Source organism: Leuciscus leuciscus, assembly GCF_965113295.1.
Source record: "Leuciscus leuciscus genome assembly, chromosome: 19".
Taxonomy (NCBI): domain Eukaryota; kingdom Metazoa; phylum Chordata; class Actinopteri; order Cypriniformes; family Leuciscidae; genus Leuciscus; species Leuciscus leuciscus.
This window is the reverse complement of record NC_138743.1, coordinates 28118345-28140923: the sequence shown is the minus strand read 5'-3', so window position 1 is coordinate 28140923 and position 22579 is coordinate 28118345. Positions and strand designations below refer to the sequence as shown.

At 36.2% G+C, this 22579-nt stretch overlaps 2 protein-coding genes across 6 annotated transcripts in view; one reads left to right on the top strand and one right to left on the bottom strand.

The window, feature by feature from the left end:
• The window catches only part of palld (palladin, cytoskeletal associated protein), a 92613-nt gene extending 85461 nt beyond the window's left edge, over positions 1-7152 (bottom strand). For all 4 annotated transcript variants that reach the window (XM_082147545.1, XM_082147540.1, XM_082147542.1 and 1 more), the window contains exons 1-2: positions 6922-7152; positions 3571-4494 (exon numbers count right to left, since the gene is read on the bottom strand). In XM_082147545.1, coding sequence (XP_082003671.1) covers positions 3571-4493 — 923 coding nt within the window. In that variant the 5' untranslated portion in view covers position 4494; positions 6922-7152. The remainder of the gene's footprint in view (positions 1-3570; positions 4495-6921) is intronic.
• Positions 7153-10417: 3265 nt separating this feature from the next.
• anapc4 (anaphase promoting complex subunit 4) lies at positions 10418-22170 on the top strand. Of its 2 annotated transcripts, none has more exons than XM_082147567.1 (29): positions 10418-10591; positions 10816-10932; positions 11051-11156; positions 11616-11748; positions 11824-11898; positions 12049-12069; positions 12206-12250; positions 12325-12409; positions 12588-12695; positions 13496-13579; positions 13673-13759; positions 13945-14009; positions 14797-14839; positions 14947-15023; positions 15094-15194; positions 16066-16117; positions 16204-16259; positions 16641-16687; positions 17081-17137; positions 17218-17274; positions 17374-17467; positions 17603-17700; positions 18205-18266; positions 18407-18445; positions 18609-18710; positions 19488-19574; positions 19670-19837; positions 20033-20156; positions 20498-22170. In XM_082147567.1, the coding sequence occupies exons 2-29, from the start codon at positions 10825-10827 to the stop codon at positions 20741-20743; spliced, it is 2427 nt and encodes an 808-aa protein (XP_082003693.1). In that variant the 5' UTR covers positions 10418-10591; positions 10816-10824; the 3' UTR covers positions 20744-22170. The 2 variants fall into 2 exon arrangements, with proteins under 2 accessions (XP_082003693.1, XP_082003692.1); XM_082147566.1 differs by having other exon boundaries at positions 12043-12069.
• Positions 22171-22579: the final 409 nt, after the last annotated feature.

Here is a 22579-nt window from a genome sequence, read left to right as displayed (position 1 = left end):
ATACATCAGTGTTATTCACCTATCATTTCAATTTGATTTTAGGGATACATTATGGGTATGGTTAGCTTTAGGGGTAGGGATAAATATTCGGACAGGAATGTTGTTCCAGGATTAACAAAATATGCTGACCCAGGAACATGTCTCACTTGGCAAAATCACTGTGACCCACATGCTACATCTCCCTTTGGAGCTTTTCCTCTGTGCTCTCTCTCTCTCTCTCTCTCTCTCTCTCTCTCTCTCTCTCTCTCTCTCTCTCTCTCTCTCTCCGACATCTACATATTCCCTAAGAAGGTGTAGAAAGGTGTAGAAAGTAAAGCCGTATGGAAAGTGTCAAGTCATGGCATGGATAGCATTCCAGAGCCTGGCTCCTCCATGCTGACCAGAGGACTATTTATATTGCCAGGATGAGGCCCGGTTGCAGTGGCAGAGGGAGACGGACGAGGCTTTGCATTTCCAGTGTGCAACCACTACGTCCCTGGAGTCCAACTGTATCTCTGTCCCCTTTCATTATGCAACCCTACGTGGGCTTAAATCCCATTTTACTGTTGCCCCTCTCTAGCTTGACACTGAACCTCCTGTTGCTGGGGTGGAAAACAGTGTGTGCTGCTGTGCAGATCGCAAAACACAGAGCTCTTGTGTGTGTGTGTGTGTGTGTGTGTGTGTGTGTGTGTATATTTATTTATTTATTTTTGTGCTTGAAAATTCAACACTGCTTTTTTTTATTTTAATTTTTTTATACTGGGTTAAATAATTTTATATTTCCCCCTTCAATTCATAATTTCTATAATAGCAACTGGTAAGTGCAGGCTGAAATGACTAACTTTCCTTGCTGGTCCAGACTGGTTTATACTGGTTAGATCTGGATTAATGCTATTCTAGCTGGTGAACTATGCTGTTTGACAGCAAAATATACAGTAGGCCTGTTTCATGCCACACGTGTAAACAATGCATAATCAGACCAAATTAACAGATTGCAGCATTCATACTGCCTGTGTAAGCAGCCTGAAATTATGGTGAAAATGCACTATAAACCTATTTCTCAACAAAATCTTTTGAAAAAAGAGTGTTTCTACTACTCACCCATTTAAAAAAAAAGAAAGAAAAAAAAGTTTAGCCACACAAACCGTACTTTCTGTTTGGTAAATCTGACTGAATTCAGATGATTTAAGCAGTTTATAACTACACTTTGGTATTTTGGTTACTCTTTTGTTACTATTTGGATGTACATGTAGTGCCTCTCCTCATGTTATTTAAAGGGGTGGTTGATAGTTAGTGTATAATGTTGGTGTTTGAGCATAAACAACATCTGCAAAGTTACAACGCTCAATGTTCAAAGCAAAGGGAGATCTTTTCTTTTAAAGAAATAGCTTTTTAAGGACTACAACAAATGGCTGGTAGGGACTACACAACATTCCTCCAGGGTTAGTGACATTACGAACCCTAACATTTACATAAACCCCGCCCCTAACATTTACATAAACCCCGCCCCCGGAACACGATTTATAGATTATCAAGACAGAATATGCTAATCAATGACTAGAAGATAACTACACATAAGCTACATAAATTCATCAACTAACCATTCAGAAATGTTGTATGTTGTCACTTCTTCTTGAGTCTCTCCATCTTTCTGACTCCGGTTTGAACATAAAAGGCTAAACGTTTTTGAAATTTTCAGTGCATGTCTGTGTGAGGTAAAAGGACACAAGTTGTTGTAGCTCCACCCCTTGTGCCGGGAGCAGCAGCTCATTTGCATTTAAAGGGACAGACACAAAAACGGTGCGTTTTTGCTCACCCTCAAAAAGTGACAACTTTAACGTGCTATATAAAAATAACTGTGGGGTATTTTGAGATTAAAACTTCATATACACACTCTGGGGACATCAGAGATGTATTTTACATCTTGTGAAAAGAGCATTATACCACCCCTTTAAATTTCACAATGAAGTTAATGGGTCAAGTTAATATTTTCAATTACTCAGTCATCATAACCATTTACTTCCATGTTATTTTTTTCCAACTATGGAAGTCAATGGGTTCTGTCAACTGCCTAGATACCAACATTCTTAAAAATATCTTTTGTGTTCAGCAGAAGAAAGAAACTCATACAGGTTTGGAACAACTTGAGGGTGAGTAATGATGACAACATTTTATTTTTGGGTGAACTAACCCTGTTTTTTAGTGTAGATTATGGACAGTGGAAACACCACCACCAACAGCCTTACATGCCAGTAAAAACAACGGCAATAGACATCACATTAAAGAAAGAATCTGACTGATAGCGACTGGTAGTTCTTAGAATATTTCCTCAGTGTTATCAGTGGAGTGGGGAGATCAGCTCTAATGAAAATAGCTTTTTAAAACCACTCAGGTGTTCAGTTGCACTTTTCATTTTAATGAGAGGGATATGGGTAGCATATTAACAAAAGTGTGGAAAGTAACTGAGTTCACAGACCTCATCACTTCTTTGCAAGAACACACTGCGCTCCAGAACAACATCAGTTACTAAAATGAAAGCGTCTACTAAATACAAGTAAACAACCCCACTCAAACAGCAGCTGTACCAACATGATTCCTAAGGTGGGTAATGGGACCACACAGACATTCTGTGATCTGTTTGCCACTAATTTCCACATAGTGTCTCATTGGGCTCTATGCCTACACGATGTGGGTAGTTGCACCATCAAGAGTATCTCTGAGACATATGTACACACACACACACATATGCATGCTGTCTTAAATGATCTCAAGCCCATGATTCTGTTCACTGATCAGAGCCACCATCTCAATAATGTCTGCACTTAAAGGATATAGGTATATACTGATGAATTTCAAAACTTGCAATGCCCAAATTGAGAAAAAAAGTTGATAGAACAAATCTAATATGATAACTGAGGTGTTTAGAGCATCAACAAATATATGGCAAGTTGCCTAGTGAACTTAAATTTAGAGTATAACCTTTGATGAGATTATGTTCAATGTCCGCTCTGATCCCAGTGATTAAGACTTCAACCCCACCAAAGGGAGTCAATACAAAAGTTTAGGGGACAGGGGGTCTTATATGTACTGTTTTTTAATATACTGTATGTTTTGTTATATGTGTATTGGACGGTACATCTACAAAATAAAAGTATTGTCATTATCACTTTAGTTTTACACAGCACAAATATATTATCAACATTGCATTGCACGACAAACATCTATAACCTTCACCGTAATCTCGAAAATTACTAGAAGTTCTATTTAAAAGTCGATTCTCCTTAAAATAATTCTATAATTCGCACACTTCCTTTGTGTTTCTTTGGAATATTTGCAGGGATCGTTCTAAGATTCCACAGTACTGAGGAGTCCCCTCCTTGCAGGAGGACTGAGTCTGGCGTCGCACCAAGGCTTGCAGCGGTATCACTAAAAATAGCATCTGTTTGTTTGTTAACTTTCCAGTACTGGCATAAAAAACATATCTGCAATGTCTGCTTTCATGAATCTATAGGGTACATTCAAGAAAATAGCACAACCCAATGCAAGCAGGTACTGGAAATACCTGGGTAACATAAAGAATGGTTTTCATACCTGACTAGCGGAAGGGGGTTTCCAGTGACCCGGCATTCCAGGCGGATAGGACTTCCTTCTGCTACTTCCTGGCTCTTCAGTTTCTGGGTGAAGTGTGGAGGAGCCATGGGTCCATCTAGACTAACACCTCGTCTCTGATGCTCATCTGACCCAACATCAGCTCGGCCCTGCTGCACGCCTTCCTGCTTGGGCTCAGATGAAGATGAAGAGGATGAAGGTGGCTGAGCCTGCTGCATGGCCAGTCGGTGGCTCCTTGGAGACAAGTAGCCACTGTCGGGTGAGGAGGAGTCTTCATCAACTTTCTGCTCCACACGTGTGGAGCCTTTGAAGATGGAGGAGAGCTCCTCAATGAAGGTAGCAGCTCGGCTGCAGAACTCAGTAGCTGAAGCAGCTCGTTCGTTGAGCTCCAGGCCTCCGTGGACCAGCCGGGGCCGGTCCTGCTTATATACTGGAGTGATTGTTTTTTGGCAGATGAACTTTTCGGGCGATTCAGGAGCAGTGCAGGGCTGGTTAGGCCTGCTGAGCGGCATGCTCTGATTGGATGTGACTTTGCCAGATGTGGCGTCAGCTGACTGAGATGTTGAATCTTGGAGAGCGTGGTCTTTGGTTTCTGAGTAAAGGGGCAGGTGCTCTGAGGAAACAGGTGGTTCATCTAGGTCATTTGGGTCACCTGCGTCACTCATGGCCTCTCGAGCCAGGTCCAGACTGAAGTTCATCTCGTCCTGGCTCAGGAAAGCAGAAAGTTCTGGAAAGTCCCCATCCCCACTATCCAGCTCAGTTACTGAGTCCAAGTAAACCTCACCATCAAGAGATGGCACTGAAAGCACGCCCCCATCCCCCTCGAAGGACACGCCCCCTGGAGGACACGCCTCTTTCATCAGCAGAGAGAGGGGGAGTGTGTCATTCCAACTCCTGTCCTGCATCCTGCAATACACAAATCCATAAAAAGACAGGTGGAAAAAAAAACATTGCAGACCCTCTTATTTACGTTTTATAAAAATACATAAATCAGGAATATCAGAATCATAGTACTGAAGATGAACTATTTCTGTGTTCTACGCCATATTCATGCACTCAGATTAGTGTAAACACACTCACACCAGAGATGGATCATGGGCAGTTGTCGTATGATGACTCAGGCTGGCATACTTTGAGCACAGCTGTCCGGCATTAACAAGGCATGAGTGCCATTTAACACTGATACTGCCTTTACCTTGTTTATTCCCTCGTCTATTATCTACTCTTTACTGTCCTCACATCAATCTATATCTATTTTTCCAGTGACTTCTGAAGATAACCCGACACTGTACATTTTTGGGTCTCAATAATCTGACACATTAAATTAAAATAACCATACACAGTAGCTACTGTTTAAAACTTTGATCAGTAAGTTTTTATTTCTTGATAAAATTGGCAGTAAAGACTTCTACATTGCTACAAAAAAGTATTTCAAATAAATGCTGTTCTTTTGAATTTCTATGCTTAAAGATGGAAAAGAAGAAGAAGAAGAAAAAGAAGAAAAAGAATAAATGTTTCTTGAGTAATAAATCAGCATATTAGAAAGATTTCTGTGACACTGAAGACTGGAGTAATGATGCTGAAAATTCAGCTTTGCCATCACAGGAATGAATTACATTTTAAAATATATTAAAATAGAAAACAGCTATTTTAAATTGTAATAACATTTCATAAAATTACTGTTTTTCTCTATTTTTGACTAAATAATTGCAGCCTTGGTAAGCATAATAAGAGACTTATTCTTCAAAACTTTTGAACAGTATCTTTATGTAAATAAAAAAAAATGACATTAAATATATGCATGCTACTTATTTATATGTAGACATTTTTATATAAATGTAAAAAAATAGCATGTGTATGATGGAATCTTATTAGGTTTCATAAAAGGCGGGTTCATAAGGCACTTCATAAAGCTAAAAGTCTAATAATCTATAACAGATTCTTGAGTAAATATAAGTGAATTTTGAGCAAATACAGACTATAATGCTTGTTTATTGGTATTAATTAAGTCATAAGTTTCTTTTCAATCAATTTAATAGGCAAATTTTTTATATTTCAATCAATCTCCCAAATACACGCACTGGATTGTAGGATATCATAGTCATCGAGGGATGCACTTTGCTGCCTTCAAAACCAAACCTCATAAGGGATCTTAATATCATCTTGAACTTCACTCTCAAGTAAAGTTGTTATAGTTGATCCATAAATGTAAACTAATGTTTTATTACTTAAATAAAAAGGTTTTGTTTTAATGTATTATTGGCTGCTTCATGACCCTATTGTGGATTTGAGTTTTGTGGAAAAACACCTTCGAATCCGACAGTGAATGATTGCATCCTCAATAACCTGTGGAGAGGATCCTTCGCCATAATTCAGGGAAAGTGTTTGGTCTGACATACCACACATTGGTGAAACATTAATATGAGACAGTGTCTGCAGCATAGCGAAACCCTTCAACCAACAGATCAGGTCTCTGAGAAAACACACCTCAGCTCTGAATACGTGCAGGGGAACTGGCCAATGTGTGTTAACACTTCATGCACATGTCTGAGACACGTTAATGTGTTCCTGCTAACTTTATGACTACTTTTCTACTGTAAAAGCGTGTTTGTACATATATATTTATTATTTATGGTCTATTAATTGATGACATAAAGTGCTTTATTTCAATCATGTCTTCAGGTTTTGTTAAAGTCGACTTTGTTTACACAATGTTCACATAAAGTGACCAGGTGTTGTATGTAAAGGTGTGCGGGCATGTGTGTATATGAAGAGGCATGACAGTATGACTTTCTCTCCATCATGGCGTCCTGAAGGCCAGCTGTTGTTATTTTTAATCCTCAAGGGCTGCATTTCACAGCAGCAACCACCTCCCCACCAAGAGCCTTTTTTACACATAAGCACACACACATGCTGCTTCTGTATTATTCATGTGGAAATTATGGCATCTTTACTCTGTACTGTTGAATTATAGATAGCGGAATATAAATGTGACAAGCCAAACAATTGTGAAAGCCAAGACTGACAGACTGACATGCTTGATTTTCCATCTCAGATGCGAGCAGTTGAATGCACTTTATCCGAATCATTTGTAAAAGTGTTGAAGTATTAATCTGATGCCGGACGAAACTGGATGAAATACTAAACTGAATGTTAAGCTGAAACCAAATAGCGCAGATGACCATTCATTTGAGAACTGTTCTGAATTGTATAATTTACTATAATTTGTTGTTTTGTAGCAGAATGAAAATTATTCACATTGGATCTTCTACTTACAGTCAATGACATTATATATAAACAACAACAACAACAAACAAAAAAACAGGCATTTACCTTAAGTCAGTTTCTGGAAATATCTGTCCCCGTCAGAGGGTTCCAGTTTTCCTCAAGATATCTATGCCAGAAAATGAGAAAAGATGTCTCCTTTCCTCAAAGAGTTGTGGGTCTTTTCTCTGTCCAAATTTTCTTTTGTCTTGTTTTACTGAGTGCTCTGAGGTGAGCCGGTTAGAGTGGCTGGAGAGTGGCCTGCTGTCCCATCTGTCTCGGGCCCTGACGCTTCCTGAGTACCGCTAATTTTGGACCCTAGCTCAGGTTACACAGCAAGAGAGAGAGATACACAGTGAGAGAGAGAGAGAGAGAGAGAGAGAGAGCTCTGGGGTGTGTAGCATCCATGTGCCCACATCAAAGACACACATACATCATTTTCATATCCACAAAGGCATGTAAATGCATTTTGCAGACATACACTTGACTGTTCGGTTAAAAACAAGCCACCAAAGCACAGAACTATGCAAACCTAAAGCACAGGTAAAATAGCAAATAAACTACTCACTTAACTTCTCAAAATATCTTTGTTTTTGTCTTCTTATGTAGTATCATCTGTCCAAGAAACTTAGTATAGTGTGCATGTAAATGTGTACATTTTTACATAAAAGTACTATGACGTTTTAAGTAATATTCATCATTACGAATCCATTTTAGTATGGAGACATGACACTTTCAGAAATCAATGTGTGCCAGTCACTAAAGACTCTAAATTTAATCTTATATCAATAGCTCAGTCCCTAAATATACTGTTATCCCAATAAGACACCCTGCCATTAACAGAGAACTTTATATAGAAACGAGGACACAACAAAAACTGCAACAAAGTTTACATGCTCAGAAGCTACATTGGTAGACTATGTTTTTTGGATATGAATTTGGATTCCTCTTACTGTATATACTTGATGATAAGCAGCTTCATGTTTTGGGGATTTGCGACACACTTTCTGGCTGACTACGATGGAAATTTAACCACTTTTATAGTTCTTTTAAAGTCTTTTTGAAGCCTGAAAGCTCCCGTTAAAAACAGAAACCAGGATTGTAATTTCTCCTTTAGTGTTTGAAGGAAGAAATAAATTAATTCAGGTATGGAATGACATGAGGGTGAGTAAATGATGAGAGATTTTTCTGTTTCTTTAACATGTAAAATCGAGAGCCTCTCCGTGGTTTAAGAGAGGTGTTTGAGACGGACGGCAGACGTGGCCGTGAGTGTTGCAGTAGGAGTCTATTTCAAGACACTTATCACATTCACTTCATAAACACTGACAGCGCAGAGCTATTCCCGTTTCCCAACAATCCATGCACTGATTACAGTTGAGCCTCAATGACAGGGACAAAAAGGTCTGTCACAGCGCAAACATATAGACCACTGACTGATTCAGAGCTACAGTCTCAATCAGCTGCATCAATGAGTGAAAGATTATACTGGAAAGTTTGTTATCCTGTTTCATTTTTTTATTTTTGTTAAATGAAGGACACATAAAAAGCTTGGAAATGTTTCTCTAATTTGCACACTAACAGCATTTCCTTAGACTGGACAGCAAAAGCTCTTGTCCATACTGTAGCTTATTTAGGCCAAGAAGCAACCGATTTGACAGTAAGTGACATTATAGTGACATGCAAATTACTTACACAAACTATTTCACAGACATAAAACAAAGCCCAGCAGTTCATCTAGTTTAATACTAGATGCTACAAGTGCATCCAAACAAAAATATACATATTAGATTTGATGTCACTAACCTGGTCAACTTTAGTGAATCCAGAGATGATTCCATCTTCAATGGCACTTGCTGTGTCAACCATGACTTTGCTGACAAGACTTTGTTTCCAGGCAGATTGATAAAAAACAACAACAACATGCTTTTGCTCTATAAAAATGCATAAAATGAACCATAAATAGGGGTGTAACGATACCCTCATGTCACGATTCGATACATATCACGATACTGAACTGAACACGATATTATTGCAATACTCCAAGACATATGGTAAAAGGTTAACCAAAAATGTACTGCTGATTAAAATGCTATATTTTATATTACATTGTGTGTGTAAATGAATAGGCTTGGACTTGTAACCCAATGCACAGGACAATAGAGACACCAGAATAAAAATATGCATGATTCTGAAGCTGAAAATAGTACTGAATTACTTCAGACGAATTTGCTTAAACTCTTTCACTGACTAGATATATTTAAAATAATGTAGGGCACTTTTTACTGGTAACATAAAACATTTGGCATTATAAGGACACACAAATATTCCCCCATTGCATTATTATACATTATATTCAACATTATATATTATTTTAATGTAGTACTGACACTAAAACTTGATTTTTTTTCTCACACAGTAATTTGCATTTTGGGTGAACTATACACAATACATATTGTCACTATCCACGATACATATTGTTATATTTTTATATTGCGATATATTGTGACACGATATATTGTTACACCCCTAATACTAAAGAAGAGCTCCCTCAAGCGTGTGCGTGCAATAAGCTCAGACAACTTATGATAGTACTGTGAACAATCCGAATGTGAGAATTGTGCAAGCTAAGTGGCAAGCTCCAAAGTTTGTGGACATGGTATAAATAAATATATGAGATACAATTAGAGAGTGCGGTTTTTCATCTTTATTTGATAACTCCTTTATAACTCGCACCCATAAACGTTTTGGGAGTTGAGCGCGCCTGTTCTAATTTTTTTTTTTAATAATCCAATTAAACCAACAGAAACTCTTAGAAAACCCCAAGTAACAGAATATTAAACCAAGTACAACCCCACCCTTTTTTCATATTATTCTTGTGCACAAAAACGTTCAAATATGTATCTCAATCAAAACACAAATGGATTAAGTAACTTTCTATTTTTTTCCTGATAAATATGTTGTTTGATAGTAAATGTTCTCATTTACCAAGAAAAACAACAACAGCTTGCATCAGTTAAGAGCATGCTTAATATGAAATATGTTATGTGGGTTCCAAATCCAGATTTATGTGAAATCATATATTTATTTTGTGGTTAAATTTAACCGAACACGTAGGCCTTATTGACAGGTTTCGTGATTTTCACCCTGGCTATCCACCTTATTTTTCAGGTAAGAGCAGGCGCGGCCATTTGTATTTGTGTTTGGCTTCCGGTGTCATTTGCTTCCAGTTATTTTTCAGTAATTAGGGGTTTTGCTGAACCCCCTCTCTTATTTTTAGCGTTTATATACTGTCTATGATTTTTAGCTGTACAAAAGCTCGCTATGCTACTATAGTAAACCGGTATTTCTTAACACATACTTTTTAATGTATTATCTTAATTAAACACGCTGGTTTGTAGCGAAAACAGTTTTACAGTTTCCTGTACTTTGATTATATATTCTTCTTGTTATTTCCATATAGCGGCTAAATAAATCGGATGTCTCGCACACGTTTCGCGTTTTTCAAATGTATTTTGGCCTATTGGAATTTCCGTAGTCATCCTTTCATTGGCGGGTCAGAATCATGTTTCATTGGTCGCCGTCGCACAGCCATACTCTATCATGAGGTTTTATGAATATGAATCTGGTTACGGTACAAATAAGAATATATTAATGTAATAAATCAGTTTCTCTATACGTTTGGAAGGAATTTAAAAGAAGAGCTGGATTGCGGAATTTATCGTTTGTCGTCGTTTATCTAGTAAGTGCGTAAAGTCTTAAAATCAGGCTAATGTTGTTGTGGAATGGCAGTCACTCCAGTAAACTACTTTCTGTCATAAAGGGTTGTAGTGCATGAAAAGTTTCAGTTTACTATAGTATAATAATCTGCGTTCATCATAACTGCTGTCACTCACAGAAGTCTGCGGTCCTCGTGATCAGTAGTATTGATGCTGTTTGTACTAATAGACACTTTTCCTTCCGCAGGGTTCAACAATGCCTTCTTTTCGCCAGGTCGGGGAGAAACAGCTCCCCAACCCCATTCTGTACATGGCCTGGTCTCCTAAGAGAGATCTTATAGCCCTGGCTAACACTGCAGGAGAGGTTAGATCTTTTATAGACATACACATACCTGTCTTCAGTTAAACCATACTGTTAATGTCAATAGATCCTAATCTGTAGGATTGTATTGGGGGTTCATTAGACTATTCTGTCATTACAGCTTCTCTTGCATCGGCTTGCCAACTTTCAGCGGGTGTGGAGTTTACCGCCCAATGAGAACACCGGAAAAGAGATCACATCACTGGCCTGGAGACCTGATGGGAAAAGTAAACTCAAATAGTATTTCTCTGCCTTATTCTTCTCAGTTTTATTACTTGAAATACAATAAACGTTAACTGAAATCAAATTAAATATAATTAATTATGACAAACACACAATAAAAATAACTAAAAATAACTATAATGGAAAAAAGTTTACTTTAAAATATATGCACTGAAGTGCACTTTACTCATTTAGTATGAATACAGCGTTCGTATAATTTATTCGTCTTAATGTACACTTTTTTTATATATTGTTAATTTGCCTTATAGTATTATGCTGCTGCTGATTCATTGCAGATTTGACAAATAAACCCAATCTTTAAAGCAATTTTTTATGTCCTGTTGTTTGCAGGAATACATACAACATGAAGAAAATAAATAAATAAATGCCTGCCACATTCTGAAGTATAAATAAGCTACCATTGTCATGTTAAATGATTATTAACATTGGATTGTTGTCTGCAGTCCTGGCGTTCAGTGTGGGAGACACAAAGCAGGTGGTTCTGTGTGATGCAGAGAAGGCAGAAATCCTCCACCTGTTCCCTGTGGATTACCCAGTGTCCTGCATGCACTGGATGGAGGTGCAAGATGACAGCAGGTGTGACTTTTTACATAGAGGGGATCCATTTTCTCTCTATTGATTGCTTGGTTTAATCCATTTTTTTCCTTCTAGCACATTGTCCTTATTCAGCGAGTCTGAAGATGAGTCCAGCCGTTTCCTTCCAAAGTTACCCACTTTACCTAAGAGGTGAGACTCTGAGCTTCACACATTAAGGAAAGCTTTGGTTTTTCTAGCACAGGGCTGAATGAGAAGTGCTTGGGTCACTCCTTTGTTTTTATATTTTTTAATTGTTTTTATGGCCATTTTCCTTTGTGCTGTGTTTTTGTTCAGCTACAGCACCACATCAAAGATATTTAGGTAAGAGGACATTTTATGTGCTTGATATGCTGATTATTTGTCTTTTTCTTTGTCATACTTTTTTTGATTGGTCATCTGCATGTGCTGATGTGTGTCCACTCTGGTTTGTTCTTATGTGTTATTTTGTCTCTTGCAGTGAAGAGAAATCAGATGAAGTCACAAACCTTTTGGGGGAAGTGAGGTCAGTGTTGTAGGCTTTTGACCAGATTGGTTAAGCTTGTTGTATTGTGATTGATGTGTGACGTTTATTTGCAGACTTAATGTCTTGGTGGTGGGAGGACCATCTGGATTTGTCGAGCTGTATGCATACGGCCTGTATAAGATCGCCACGCTGAGTGGAGTAAGATATAAAACCTCAAACATGCTTTAATTTTGACCTTACATATATATTTTTTTTTCAATCATGATATTTCTTAATTAGCTTTATATATAAACAATAGAAGTCTATTGAATGCATTTAGAAAGCCAAGTACCGTAAATGTGTGTATTTGTGTTACAGTATTTTATGTCTGCTTCAGATCTCAGGGACGTGCCGTAGTCTTGGACTGTCTAGTGACCTCAAGTCCCTCTCTGTTATTACAGAGATAAGATCTACAGAAGACAACCCTGAGATACATTACATACAGGTAAAGACTGAAAAATGCAGATTAAAATCTTGTCATTTTTTTCCAGTATTGTCATTGTCAGCACTGTGCCTCTTGACAAATAAAAGTGTCCATGATAAAAATAAAAATAAAATAATTTAAAAATCCAAATTCTTATAAATGTGAGTGTGACGGTCACGGATTAACCACACATTTATTAACTCAAGTCCTGTCCATGTTAAATGTGCAGTCAATCCGTGATCGTCACATTATAATGTATTTATAAGTTGTAACTTATAACTCTTTGTATTGTGTGTGCGTGTGTGTGTGTGTGTGTGTGTGTGTGTTTATGTGTATGTGTGTGTGGTTTAGGTATTCCCTACGTTACTATACTTCGCACAAGTGTAGTTTTACCAGAATTTTGTGACCTTGTTTGGACGTTTTCGGTTCCCATGTGGAAAAAAGCATCATAATACATCATAATACATGATGTTTTTTTCCCCTCCAAAATGTAAAAAGGTTTTCTGTAAGGGTTGTGTTTAGGGATAGGGTTAGGTCTAGGCACTTGTGTGATGGTAAAGGTTAGGGTGTGTGCGCACGCGTGTGTGTGTGCGCGCGCCGTCTATACATGCTGAAACAATAACTCCAGCAAATAGCCTCTTTGTAATTATGTAAGTACTATCTATGTGTATGTAACTGCTATTTATTTAAAGTTGATGAGACCACAGTCAGTTTGCAAGTAAACAAAGTGCAAGCAGGTTGAGTCACAGTTGAATGACAGCTGTCAGGTTCCGTGTGACGTCTCTGCATTGAGAGTGATATCAGTGGATTGACTGTTGCAGCTGGACACTGGGCTGCTGTCTTCCTGTCTGCCTGAGTTGACCAAGATGGCACGCAAGTTTACGCACATTTCCACACTGTTACAGGTGAGTGTCTTACTCATAGAAGCACTTGTGTTTTACTGTAACTCAATCTTTATGCTCACAGAGTACCTTTCATTCTCTTTCTCTGTCGTTTAGTATTTGCGTCTCTCTCTCACCTGTATGTGTGAAGCATGGGAGGACATTCTTATGCAGATGGATCTCCGCCTGACTAAGTTTGTTCAGGTAAGAGCCCATCACATGGCAGCCAGTCACAAACAAGCAAATATAAGGCATCTGATACGATGGCATTCATTAGGGCATTTAAACGCTTCATCCTGAAAATACATATAGATTCAATAATGGACTGTGATCCATGGAAGCCATTGCTTGTTGTTTTTTAGAGTTTTAGAAATGATTTTTTTTTACAGGAAAAGAACACAAGCACTCAGGTTCAGGATGAGTTTCTGGAGCTACTGTTATGGGGACATGCAAGGTACACACAATTCATAAATGAGTCACACTAGGTATTTCAACGGCCATATTGCCATACCACTGCGGTCATAGTGGTGGCAAATTAAAGTTTGTTTCATCATTCTGTTTTCATAATTATTTCTTATTGAGTAATGCTTGTAAAATTGTACAACATTACAATTGTAAAAATATTAAATATATTTAACATAAAAGCATTATATAATACTATGTATAAATAATAACATTTGTATTATATTATTATGTAATTTTGATATTAAATATAATTCATATTTATGAATTATATAAATAATTATATAAATGTATTATATAAATGTGCTGTTGTTATATTTTTATATATATTCTTTATATTGTTTTGATAGCATGTGAGATTGAATCTACTCATGCATGTGTTTATATTTTTATATATATATTCTTTATATTGTTTTGATAGCATGCGAGATTGAATCTAATCGTGCATGTGTTTACTCTAAATGGCCAACAGGAGGCAACATATGTTCACAAATTTATAGCTACAGTCAGAATAGGAAAAAATACAATCTACAATACATGTCCACAATATAATATAAAAGAAAGAACAATTATCCATTTTAAAAAAAAAATTAAGATGTGAATGAAAACCACAACAGCTGGTCTTGTTGAATTCTTGTTGAAAATTTTAGCATACCTGATAATGTGCTGTTGTTATATTTTTGAGTGTTCATTATCATAACCAAACCAGAGGCTTACATGACAAATTATCACTCTTGTAGAACTGCATATATCAAGCATATATCCTTTTTCCCCTTTAGCCCTGAACTCCAGGCTCTTCTCATGAATCAACTCACTGTCAAGGTAAATCTACCTGGAATTAGATTCACTGCATTAGTTATCCTACTGTCATTAGTGCAATTATTATCAACTTAATTCATTATTACTGTTTGCTTTTTTTAACCACACAGGGCCTAAAGATGTTGGGTCAGTCCATTGATTCTTCATATTCCAGCATCCAGAAGCTTGTTATCAGTCACTTGCAGAGGTGTGTATTATTCACCAGATAGAGAATGTTACAGAGCGGCCTGTGCATTGAGTGTTTGCTGTGCACACAGTGGCTCTGAGGCGCTGCTGTATCATCTGAGCGAGGTCAAAGGAATGGCGCTCTGGAAGCAGAAGTTTCAACCTCTCGGCCTGGATCCTGCAGCCATTGAGGGTATAAGAATGACTATTTATAGACCAGTGTTATTTTACTATTATTTATATACTATTATATTAGTGATGTCATTTCATATATTACTCAAAGCCCACTTTAAATACTTCTATACCACAGCAAAAATCTAGCTTTTAGTAATTAAACATTATTAAAGACAAGTGACCAGTCAGTATTAAAATAAGAACTAATACACAAATCTACAAGCATAGATAAATACAATTTAAAAAAGTTACAAATAAAGGTCTAACAATAGTATTCGGGTACAGAAATGTAATCATCATTTAATGTAAAATAACACTATAGTGTTCACTGTATAAATGAAATATAGATTAATCTTTGTTAAAGCTGTGTTTTGTTGTATGATTAACATTTAAGGCATAGACTGGAGCAGGTATTTATAGACCGCTGTCACTTTAAGACCGAATGCACAGCCATACAGATCAACTGTGATCCGTTGCACCCCTATATAATATATATTTATAAATATTTTGAATCAGCTTTTATTTAGATATTTTCAGTTTTTGTTTTAATTTTAGTAATGTGCTTTCATAGTTTTGATTATCTTTATATCTAATATATATTTATTATAGCATTCATTTGTTTTTAAGTTTTAGTAATTCTAGTTATTTAACTTAAACTTGTTTTATTTCCAGCAAAACAACATTTCTAGCTTTATTTTTAATTAACGGAAACTTTTTAAAATAGTTTTAGTTGTAATTAACAATAATAACATTGTTATAGACAACTTGTCCACCGACAATTAAAGTCATACCTTAAAATCTTATAAAAATTATTATTATGTTTTTTCTGTAACTAAAAACAAGCAAGTAGAATGAAATATTTATGCATTCCCTTTTTTTTAATGGTTTAGATGCCATCGTAGCTGTGGGCTCTTTTACCCTGAAGGCCAGTGAACTTTTACAGTAAGTTTAATCTTATACTATCCTCTTTATGTCCATTCTGTACATGTTGTTATTAAACTTCACTCAAATGCTTGTCTTGATTCCAGAGTCATTGATAAGAGCATGAAGAACTTCAAAGCCTTTTTCAGATGGCTGTATGTTGGTAAGCTGAAGTTTTTGTGAGAGATTTAGTCCATTACCTAGTCTTCTAAGGGAGCTTTCTAACCACCATGGAACACAAAGTTGACTGATTTAGAAAACAAGCAATGTGCAATTATACTGAATTATTTTTGTTGTTACTTTTCGGTATTGAATGAAGTTTATTTATAATCATCATTCTTAATTTTAAAGTATTATAGGTACACTCCTGATACACAGGCTGATACAAGTTCATAACAACCTTCACATTTCATAAACGCATTGCAACAAGCTCAGTGAAAACAATCCATTATGGCTAAACAATGCTTCATTGGGCAGCTCACCAGATTTTGGAACAAAGTCCTATTCTTTTGTATTGTATTGTAAAAGCTTTTGCTTTTCACAGCAATGCTTCGAATGTCAGAAGATCACGTTCCTCCTGAGCTTAACAAGGTGAGATATCAACATGCATGAAGAGTGAAAGATTGTTGGTGAAGAAAATGGTGGTAAATTTAATAATAATTTAAAGAATCAAAACATTAAAAAATATATGTATATACTGTATAATAAATAGTAAAATTACTATATATATATATAATAATTAGGGCTGTCAATTTAACACGCTAATTTAATTAATTAGTTATGGAAAATGAACGCCTAGATAGGTCATCTTACATTTCATTTTGATTGTTGACGTCATCATGATGCAGGACAACTCACTGCGTGATGCAGCCTATAGAATGCAGTTAGAAGAATGCCCCTAAAATACAAGATATTAATTTTTAAACATTTGTTTAAGATGTGTATATTTCTGCTGTTGTAAATGTAAATATTATTGTGTTTCAGATGACTCAGAAGGATCTGGCTTTTGTGGCTGACTTCCTGTCCGAGCATTTTAGTGCTGTGAGTGCATGAGAAACACAATTTTAACACTAAACAAACATTTGGTGAAAGCCCATCTCATTTTCTGTTCCCCATTTCAGAATGAGGAGCTGTTTGATCGGAAAGGGAAGTATTTCAACGTTGAGCGTGTCGGACAGGTACGGAACACACTTGCATGTTCTTACACAAATAGGGAATTCTTTTCCTCATTTCATAACATACTTGGTCTGTTGTTTTTTGTTTTGTTTATTTTGCAGTACTTGAAGGATGAAGATGAAGACTTGATATCTCCACCCAACATGGAGGGCAACCAGTGGGTGACATTTGTAAAGCAGAGCACTCATCTAAAAGGTAAAATCATAACACCTTCTTCCTCTATAAGACCACATCACTGCTAATGTGAACTTATTGTTTTGGGGGAAAACTAAAATTGAATATGAGAAATGTAATTAATTACGTGTATGTTTGATACTTCTTGTGTTGCAGACAGTCCGCTGCTCTTCCCCACTTACCCACAGAAGTCTTTGCATTTTGTCAAGAGAATGATGGAGGGGTTCATTGATCTGTGCTTACAGAAACCAGCCGTCAGTCTCTAACACACACACCCACACACACACAAACAAACATTACTACTCTTTCTTTATCTCTGTAAACACTGGCACTACAACAGTTTTACATGTTCTGATTCAAAACCTTTGTCCAATTTAGGGCTAAACAACTTGTTTTCAGCTCTTTATTATGGGTTTGATTCAGTGTCAATTTCAGCCAACCAGAATAACAATAAAACACGAGCTGCAATATGAGGGCCTATTATATTTATAGACAACAAAGAGGCTTGTCATATTATTACCTACCCTCAAAAATGTACAACCTTTTCTCTTTCACAAAATGGACATCCTCCCATCCTGTTCTCTTTTCCAGAGGATGCTCTAACTTGCCTTCTCACACACAAACTCCATGCATTAATGGTCTCCAGCACATATATAACAGAAGCATTAACTGGATTGTTTCACCCTTCCTGCTGAGCGTTCTTTTCCTGAGCACTAATGCGTCTGACTCCTGATCATATGCATGTGTGTGTTTTTCAGGAGGTCATCGGGCATTCAGTAAAACAAGCTGTGTGTTTACGCTTGTACACTGTTCCTGAGAGGTAATCCATTGTTTAATACTTGTTTAATAGTAAATATGCTCTAGTGACTTATGATTGCAAATGATTTGACAGGAAATAACAGATTGTTTGGTCTTGCTGTTGGAGTTATAATGATTTCTATATGTTTTTTTTTTTAATAGCTCAGAAAATACACCAAGGCTGTTTGAGCTGCCTTCACTGTAAGTGGACTACTTATATTCCTGTAATTTATAATGGTGAATTTTGAGGTTGTTGTGTCTGTCAATAATGTAGGGTTCATAATGTAATTACAGTCTGCATGTGTAATAACAGTGATTTTTCTAAAGATGATAATGATGATGATAAGAGTGTGTTTTAATGCAGGTGGAATAATAAGAAGGCTGGTATGCATTACGTAGTGTTCTGCATGCCAGAGATCTCACCCTCTAAAATCTATATTCTGAGGAGAGCAACAGACCCCAACAGGTAAACATGCCTCTTTTGTTGTTCTCTGTTGTATTTGACTACAAAAAAAGAGAAAAAAGTATGAACGTTACTGTTTAATATATTGGGGTCAGTAATATTTTTTCAAGGATACATTAAATGGATTAAAAAGAGAGAAAAGACATTTATAATAATACGAAAGATTTCTATTTCAAATAAAAGGTTTTCTTTTTAACTTTCTATTCATCAGAGAATAAAAAAATAAAATGCATCATGATTTCCACAAAAATATTAAGCTGCACATCTGTTTTCAACATTGATAATAATAAGAAATGTGTCTTGAGCAGCAAATCATCTTATTAGAATGATTTCTGAAGAGTCATGTGACACTGAAGACTGGAGTAATGATGCTGAAAATTCAGATTTGCCATCACAGGAATAAATTACATTTTAAGATATATTAAACTATAAAACAGTTATTTTAACTGTATTTAAATATATTTCACAATATTATAGTTTTTACTGTTACAAATAAATGCAGCCTTATTGAGCATAAGATACTTCTTTCAAAAATATTTTTTTTTTTAATCTTGTTGACCCCAAACTTTTGAACAGAAGTGTATATAGTAACTAAGAAAATTGTGTAAAGTAAAAAGTAGTCAGATTCATAAACTTATTTTTGGTTAGTCTCCCATCAGTGACTCATTGGTTTGAATCTGGTTGACTGGTTTGAATGAACTCTTATGATTGTCATGAATCGATCTAGAATCTTTTGGGAAAGAAGCATATAGCATGACTGAATTTGTGTGTGTGAAAAAGGTCTGTCCCTAATGGTCTGGTGGCCCTGAACCTCAGCACTCCTCTCAATTCTAGTATAGAAGATGAAACGCCTGCACCAACTTCTACGTGAGTTCATTTGTGGAAACAACATATTATGAAAATATTGCCATTATTTAATCTTTGTACGTGTCTGTGAATGACTGAATAAAATTGTTTATTAGTGACTGCTCGTACAATTGCCTTGATGCCCGCTTTTATGATGACGAGACATTGACGGTGGTATTGCAAAGAGTGGAAGATGACGAGAATAAGATGCGCATCCTTACTCAGCTTCCTCTAAACTCTGCTATGAGCTGGGATGAAGAGTTCACTTGGGACCTTACCCTCAGGTACAGCACACTTGTTGATTTCCACCAATCAGTGACCTTTCATTCTGTTGAATTGTAAGTAGTAGCAGCATGATGCATAATATTGCAGTAGTTCCAGTTCCAGCAATATACTAGACTGTAATACGGTTATGCTTAGCTTGGCTTGCCCCTATTGAATGTCCTGAATTAGCACTCTTTTGATGTGGTGTGTTTTAGGCTGGAGCAGCAGACTGAAGGGATCCCAGTACAGGGTCTGGCCTGGGGAAACCAGAGCAGAGAGATGGACAACATCACGGCTCAGTTTGTGGCAGTTAACGGGATCCGCAAAGTGGCCTGCGTGGTAAGACTCTACAGCTTTTTAACGATTTAGGGAAATAGTTTACACTTAAATGTATCTGATTAATGTATGAAAGAAGTGAAAACTGATGTATAAATATGTTTTAAAAAAACAGATGTATTTAAAATATAGAGAATAATTAATGACAAACTGTTTTATTTTACCGAATTATTGAAAATTAATGTTATATTGCTGCCATTAATGTACATTTAAATCTCAATAATTTAATTATTTAAAAATTAATTAATAATATAATTATTTCAAGGAATCAGAATTAGGAATTCAACTCGTATAGCATAGCATGTAAATGTTAAATACATTTCTTGTCTCATCTCTCTCATCAGCTCAGTGCCAATCTAAGACACATACGTGTGTTTGAGATGGACGCAGAGGAGGAAGAGGAGGATGAAGAGCGTGCTGATGAGTCACAGGAAATGAGCTCGGACCAGGACAGACTTGAGGAATCAATGACTACTCAGAGTGACGCCGGGGAAGGTGGAGATGGAGCAAGAGGGGTTGAGGATGCTCAGGTGACAGATCAAGGGTCAGGAGACATTTTGGATGACACTGCAGGGTCAGATATACTTTGAACTCTTTTTGCCCTGAGATCAAACACATTCTCCACAAATGAACTATGGACTGCTCTACTATTCCTGGTCATGTTCTTTATGTATTAAAAAGTATTTTGTGACAAAGATGAGCTGATGAACATTTCACGTTCTCATTTGTAAATAAATAGATTTACTGTTAAAAACCTTGGGTTTGGATCAATCAAAACTTTAATGTGTCAGTGTCTCCCCTGGTGAATGGAAAGGCTTTTTTTATGGTCCTATGGGCAAAATACTTCCAGATGCACACTATCAGCCTACTGATATGACTATTGGGATTTTTTCTAATTTTTTTTTACTATTATATTGGGGGTTCCTGGGTTAGTTGGGAGTCTGTGTTGGTGGCCCCTGGGTCTACAAATGTTGAAAACCCCTGCCCTAGGACAATAATAATCTCTTAGCTTTGCTGTCTTGCTCACCTGGAACTTAAATGACTGGACAAAACGTGAAGTTCAGTCGAGGCCAGGGATTCGTGAGTAGGTCTGAGTGAACATTTTAAGGTTCTAATCCAGATTTATCCCTCTGTACAAGAAGATAAATCCTGAAGTGCTAGCAGCGGTCCTTCTGGCTGATGCCATTCGTTCTATGTTAAAATGATGGGCTGTGAGGAAATATGGTACATGTCCAAACAAGGCCAAATATATATTTTTTTTAATCATTTTTATGTCACAGTTTTCTTCCCACAAACAATAAGAAGATTTCTGTCAGAGATGATTATGCCATAAAAGCTCAAGAAATTCTGTTTCATTGGAAAGTGAAACCATAACAGAGAACAAAAATCTAAAGACACTATAATTTCAGCATGCATCTCAAAAACAGCCAATGCAAATTTTAGATGCAAACTTTTTAACATGCAAAGATTTAGTTATTTAGCCTATACCTTATAGTGTGTGTTGTTTAGATAGTGTTCAACCTAATCAAAAGTAAAAGTATATTTTTTAGTGGAAAAAAATGATTAAAATAATTCCTTAAATATTTAAAAGTAAAAAAATGAATATCGTAAAAAAGAAAAAACTTAAAGATTCCAGAAACTCTTTAAAAATGTTACAAATATATATTATTTATTTATTTATTTATTACTCAATTTCTGGCAGATAAACTATTTTAGAGCTTTGCATTTCAAGTAAAATGTATATTTATTATAAAAAATCTCAGGGCTTTAAAAAATATTATTAATTTAAATGGATTTTCCATTTTGTATTTTTGGAGCAAAACAACTGAGCACCTGTGACAGTGGAAAATTTGTCCATGACTTCATATTTTTGATTCGGGTTTGTGAATGTGTTTTGCACCATATTCACTGCAGCAACTGCAGTGAAAATTTGAGTGAATGAGTTTCTTAATTTGCGATTCTTACAATAGGATTAGTGCACCTGCACTAGAATAAATTGTTATATTTAAATTCACCAGCTAACTTGTTTGACATTTGAATATAATTGTTTATAGACTGAGCATCAAGTCAATTTGTTCATCTTTAGCAATTTTAGTGTTGTAGTGACTGAGACATCCCTTCACAAGGTAAAAATGTCCATATTTGTGTCCCAATAGTTTATACTAAAATTGTTATCAGTTGCTTTTACAACAGTAACCATAAATTATAGCCAAAACTACATTAAAAACCAAAAAAATTGTAGCCATGAATTGGCCTGCAAACATATACTATGTACAATGTCTAAATAAAATCGTAGAGTAAATGTTTTATATAATGCCTTAGAAATGTAATTGAGTAAGAGTACAAGTATTCTGTTTTAATAGTGTCCAGGTAACGTACGAAATCCCCGCAATAACACGTAAGTAAAGCACTGAGTAAGAGTACAA

Excerpts from the sequence above, each read along its gene's own strand:
- anapc4 (XM_082147566.1), top strand. The coding sequence starts at position 10,825 with ATGCCTTCTTTTCGCCAGGTCGGGGAGAAACAGCTCCCCAACCCCATT. Across the intron at positions 10,933-11,050 it reads TGGCTAACACTGCAGGAGAG|CTTCTCTTGCATCGGCTTGC; the intron begins GTTAGATCTTTT and ends CTGTCATTACAG. Across the intron at positions 18,711-19,487 it reads AGAGCAACAGACCCCAACAG|GTCTGTCCCTAATGGTCTGG; the intron begins GTAAACATGCCT and ends TGTGTGAAAAAG.